At 42.0% G+C, this 5,715-nt stretch overlaps 1 protein-coding gene across 1 annotated transcript; it reads right to left on the bottom strand.

The window, feature by feature from the left end:
* Window positions 1-1,766: 1,766 nt before the first annotated feature.
* Window positions 1,767-4,621, bottom strand: LOC136322180 (lipocalin Can f 6.0101-like). Its single transcript, XM_066254331.1, has 6 exons — window positions 4,526-4,621; window positions 4,035-4,171; window positions 3,595-3,668; window positions 2,484-2,594; window positions 2,057-2,158; window positions 1,767-1,879 (listed from the first exon to the last, which is right to left on the bottom strand). The coding sequence occupies exons 1-6, from the start codon at window positions 4,619-4,621 to the stop codon at window positions 1,767-1,769; spliced, it is 633 nt and encodes a 210-aa protein (XP_066110428.1).
* Window positions 4,622-5,715: the final 1,094 nt, after the last annotated feature.

Raw genomic sequence — 5,715 nt, 5'->3', positions numbered from 1 at the left:
AGTAGGTATTCTGAAAGCATGAGACATCGACTGTCAGAAATGGGCAATGGAGAGAAATGGGCATGTGGAGACAGGTCCTGACACATGGCAAGTTGCCTCAGCCTCAACGGCATCTAACTCTCACTCTCCATTGAGAAAGAGAATCCCCAGAGAATGCAATGTGTGGGGCAAGTCTCAAAGTTTTTATATACTGTCACTAAGAAATAGGCAATTTCAAGGGCAACTAACACTCACAAGGACAGAGAATTACTGCAGAAAAAGAAGAATGTGAAATTCAGGAAATACTCTGAGGAATAATGGGAATATTTAGGAACAGGTCCATGGAAGCCTTGCAATCACTTTGTCAGCCCCTTGTCGCTCATATACACAGAGACAATCACATGACTGCAAGAATAATAGTTTATTGACAGGTAGAAGAACGTCTTATTCATGGCAGAGTTCTCTTGGGTCTGGCAAAACAAGTTGGAAATTTGAAGAAAATATATGATTCTTAGCATGTTGATTAAACTTTCTAGACAATTAAGGAAAATCTTGAAGATTCAAGGTTAAAACCTTCATAGATGACAGTGATGAAAACCAGCTCACACACCTTGTCATAAATTGACATGGAGACTGTGAAATGAAGATCTTGGCTCCCAGCTTAGGATGGATTCACACAGCACTAAAAAAGCAGATGACAGAGAGAACAAAGACACTCATGAAGCACTTTCTGGGTTCCAGTGAGACAAAGAGAATTTCTATTACAGTGAAAAAATATGAAGAAATAAACTCTAATCTGAACAGTAACTTGTTACAAGAGAGAATACGAGAAAGGTGGGAATTGCATCAATGATTTCTCTTTTCTTTGACTGATCCCATCCTACCTTTCCCTAAACTCAGTCTATGAAAAAAGAGAGGATTCAATGAAGGAACGAACGTTGGTGTCTGCCATCTTTCACATAAAAGTTTTGAGGAATTTTTGATAAATTGATGAGGAATGGCAAAACCCCTAAATACCTATTATTAAATGCTGAGTGTATAAAGCTATAGATGCTAAGATTTCCCCATAAATCATCTGAATAGAGTCCCAAAGTAAATCATCTGAGGTAGGAAGCAGATGAGGGAATTCAGACTAGATTCTCCTGGTGGAGGACAACTGGAAGTTGAACCGGTCTGTTTCCAGATCAGAAGTTCAGGATGTGCAGAGATAAAAGGAAGACATTATTGCCACAAATTGGAGGGTGAGACCACAGCTTTGGGGCTTGGAAGATGGATTAAACACTGACATGTATTTGAATTTTATACTCACACCCTAGCACTCTTTTTTTATTTCAAATTTTAAACCTTAACAATATTGAGGATATTATCAATAACTAAGGCCATTTAACTTGGAGGATATCCATACAGTGCCCCTGTAAGGGATACATTAGTGTTTTCCTTTTAATGCTCATGTATTATTTAAAAATTTTTTTTTATTTTAGTGAGGAGAAAGAGAGAGAGAGAGAGAGAGAGAGAGAGAATGGGGGAGGAGCAGGAAGCATCAACTCTCATATATGCCTTGACCATGTAATCTCAGGGTTTCAAATGGCTACCTCAACATTTCAGGTTGAGACTTTGTCCACTGCTCCACCACAGGTCAGGCATCATTTTTTTCCTTTTAATTGCTTAGGTCACTTGCTCTACAATTCATAGAACGTGTGGGTTCCAAACCTAGAAAACCCTACTCCAATTTGAAACTCACCCAGCAAGCCTCCTGACCAAATTAAGTCTATTGCAATCTCTGGACATCACTCTCTATTGATTTTGGAAAGCAGCGATCCCTCGGACACCCCCTCTCCATCAGACATCACCCACCTGGAGGCCTGGGCACCATTGCTTCCTCGGTTGTAGAGGCAGCGATCTGCAGAGGCAGAACAGAGTACAGTCACTCTCCAGTCCATTTACTTAACAGCAAGAAACCAAAGAATTTTTCAGGTTAGGGCAGGGGGTTCTGATTGGAGGTTGTTTCTTCTCTTAAATACCTCTATTCAGTATCATGGGAATTTATGAAGAGAAAACCAGAGAGAGTTAAAATTACCGCCATGGGTCACATCCAGTACGTTTTCCTTAGGAATTCCCCGTTCTACGCAAATTTTCTTAAACCATTTCTTGACATTTGGACTCAGATCTGGTTTTCGTCCTGTGGAAACAGTGACAGTAACTGCTGTATCTTGTGTGTTGGCTATTGAGGATCCTGGTGTCATGGGGTCAGTGGATGGGAAATGGATGACAGTGGCTGGCACTTACGCAGAAGTTAAGAATGAGCTATAACCAGGCTTAAAATGGACATTTTAGGATATATTTGGGGCATGAAGAGAGGTTCCTCTGTCCATCACCTACTCTGAGATTATCCCCTGGGTGAGCACCTCTCCTCAGAGGAGGACATATGTCCCAGGGTAAGAATGGGAGGAATATTTTGTTTCTAGCCCCCTTCCATGGTAAGTGTCCACTTGAAGATACTCTACCAAAAATCTTCATGAATTGGGTCGTTGTACCATTCTTGAAATTTCTCACATAAAAAGCAGCATATTTATTATAGACTGTTTCAACTATTTGAAATAGATTGTATCCATCATCTGTGGAAGAAACAGGACACAGGTCAGAACATTTTTGTCCATGAGAAGCAAGTGAAACTCTTTACCCATTCTCATTCACAGATTTGTCTAGTGATATCTAATGTTCTCCTTTGCATCTCTCTAAGCTTCATCAGGTACCTTCGAAGGGGAGAAAGGAAACCAGTGGCACATTGATGACCAGTGGTAGATAATTCAACCACAGCTGCAACTCACCTTCTATTATCCTCTGTGAAACTTGTCTATGACCCTCAGACTTCTCTGCCATCTCTGTGTCTCTGTCTTGTCCATAAACTTCAATGACATTATATACCCAGCACTTAACGCAAGCAATGCGCTGTGGCAGTGACCCACAGAAACCATCAGAGAGTGAGCAGGGAATAAAATGTATCCAGAAAACATACTGTATATCTGTGACCTTTTACTTTTGTTGCAGGTGTTAAATATGACCAAACAGTCATCTTACTCTAATGACTTTATATGCTAAAGATTCACTTTTACTCATAAGTTTCTACCAACTTGAGGATATCAACTATTACATGATCTGATGTATATTACCTAAATAGCATTGATCATAAATGGATCAAGGATCTCCCCGGCTGCCTTAGTGAATAGAACATCAGCTCTATCCCTGGTTGGAACCCTGGTCAAGACACAGATGTGAAGCAACCATCAACTACTATTTCTCTCTCTTTCCCCCTACTTTCCCTCTTCCCTTCCTGTGACCAGTGGTTATATTGGTCTGAGTGTCAGCAACAGGAGGTAAGGATGGTTCACTTGGTCCTAGCGCATCAGCCTCAGGCACTGAGGATAGCTCAGTTGATTCAAGCATCAATCCCAAATGGGGGGTTCCGGGTAGATCCCTATTGGGGCACTATTGAGAGTCTGTCTCACAGTATCCACTCCTCTAACTTAAAGAATAGATCATGATCTTATTGGGATTTGGTAAAGTTCTTGTCATTTAAAGTAGAATTTATAAAAATTTATTTTTATTTATACTTACAGACAGTACTATATACTCCTTTTGTTTCAGTTGGAGGACAAATCATAGTAAATTTAACACATTCTCCATTTTCCCTGTAAAAGAGAATGAGCAGATGACCAAGAGATATTGATGGGGCCAGCTCCCTTCCATTGCACCTGTAACCCGCGTGTCTGGTTCCAGTAACTCGCCCTCACCTCCTGTTGTCCCAGTTAAATTGAGTCCTCTCCCCAGTTCTTCTCTCTGATTCTAGAAAAGATTTAAGTCATGGAGCCATGGAAGAGTGCCGGATGAGGGACTGAGAATTTGGATACTGAGTCACCATGTAAGTGTACACATGCATGTATGTGTTTGTGCCTGTGATGTGTATATATGTTGTGGTGTGTGTGCATGTGTGTAGATCTACAAGAGCATATGAAATCTTCCGTTCTATGACCCCAAATATAAAATGTTGTACTTACTTTTTATGATATTCAAAAAGAAGAGAAGAATTGGCCAGTTCTTGCATAGATTCCACATAGAGCCTCAGGCTACCATTTTCTTCTACTTTTTTCCTCACATCTGAGGCCAACATGACAGTATACCACTCTCCCGAGACCTGCAATAAATCAGTAAAATGGTTGGGGGAGAAGAGAAGACAAGGAACCTCATGGACACTCGTCTCTGTGAACCCGCCTGATGGGCTGGACTCTTGAGTGCTGATGTGAAGATGGCATGAGAACTCAGGTCAGTTGACATCACGTGTAAGGTTTTTTCCATTGTCCGTTTACTAAAAATATTGGTCCCCAAGTGTTGTCCTCTTTCCACATAGTACAGTTACTCTTAGTCCAAAGTCAGCAACTACCCCATTTCTATAACATGTCAAAGCCTCTTCCTGTCCCGTGAGGCCACCTTGCTTCAGTATCCCCACAGCCACCCCCAAGTCAGACTCCCTATGCTCCCCCGACTCTACCTTTGACATATCGAAGTTGCTTGTCACAACTTCATGATGTCCTTTCTTGTGGGCACAGACCAGGGTCAGCCCCAGACACAGCAGCAGCAGCTTCATCTTGGGAGGGACAACAGCTGCAGTCTCTGGGGTGACTCTCCCTGATGGTAGCTCTGATCTCCAACACCTCTGTCTTTATATTCAGTCTGGATCCCATCTGTAGTCCTCAGGGCACCCCTTTCTCCTCCCACTCCACAAAAGTCTGTGTGCATTGATGTGAGGCCAAATTGTTCCTGTCAATCTCACCTCTTTTAGATAACTCAGTGACCCAACATTACTCAAAACACACACTCAAAAAAGCAAAAGGAAAAGAAAAACTGGCAAAAAAATAAATGTTATATGTAATCAAAGACTGCCTTTTTTTTCTTAATTTTTTTCAATCATTACATTTTTTTCTTTTTGTATTTTTCCAAAGCCAGAAACGAGGAGGCAGCCAGACAGAATCCTGCATGAGCCCGACCGGGATCCACCCGGCATGCCCACCAGGGGGTGTTGCTCTGTTGTGACCAGAGCCATTCTAGTGCCTGAGGCAGAGGCCACAGAGTCATCCTCAGTGTCTGGGCAAACTTTGCTCCAATGGAGCCATGGCTGAGGGAGGGGAAGAGAAAGACAGAGAGGAAGGAGAGGGAGAAAGATGGAGAAGCAGATGGGCGCTTCTCCTGTGTGCCCTGGCCGGAATCAAACCTGGGACCCCTGCACACCAGGCCGACGCTCTACCACTGAGTCAACCGGCCAGGGCCAAAGACTGCCTTTTGGAACCAGATTTAACCGTGATATCTGAAAACAGTGATGAGCAGCAGGAATGGAGAAGATCTGGGAAATGGCATGTGTGGACCCTCCTTGCACCACCACTCACATGGCATGTAGAAATAGGTGAGTCTCCATTTAAATCACCCTCAGAAACAGAGATATCATCTCTACTATGGTTATGGTACCTATCACAAACATTCAAATAGAGTAGATTAGGATAGGGTCACATAAAATAATGTCTTGAAAGTATGATGCCTGGTAATTAGTACTTTTAATTTCTATTCTTTGTCTGAATTCCACCACAATGAATGAACAAATGTTTAATCACTACGTACATGTAATTTACTCTATACCATAAATCCCTTAACAGACATGGACAAGGAGGAGAAGTCATCCATTTCTTC

The sequence above is a fragment of the Saccopteryx bilineata genome, chromosome 2 (genome assembly GCF_036850765.1).
Source record: "Saccopteryx bilineata isolate mSacBil1 chromosome 2, mSacBil1_pri_phased_curated, whole genome shotgun sequence".
Classification (NCBI taxonomy): Eukaryota; Metazoa; Chordata; class Mammalia; order Chiroptera; family Emballonuridae; genus Saccopteryx; species Saccopteryx bilineata.
Note: the sequence above shows the minus strand (reverse complement) of the source record. Positions and strands in the feature narration are given on the sequence as shown.

What these genes read in the sequence shown, in the direction of transcription:
- LOC136322180 (XM_066254331.1), bottom strand. Translation starts at nt 4,621, where the DNA reads ATGAAGCTGCTGCTGCTGTGTCTGGGGCTGACCCTGGTCTGTGCCCAC. An exon ending in AGGAGTATATAGTACTGTCT is followed by an intron (nt 2,595 to 3,594) that starts GTAAGTATAAAT and finishes TTTCTTCCACAG; the next exon opens with ATGATGGATACAATCTATTT. An exon ending in ACTGGATGTGACCCATGGCG is followed by an intron (nt 1,880 to 2,056) that starts GTAATTTTAACT and finishes CTGCCTCTGCAG; the next exon opens with ATCGCTGCCTCTACAACCGA.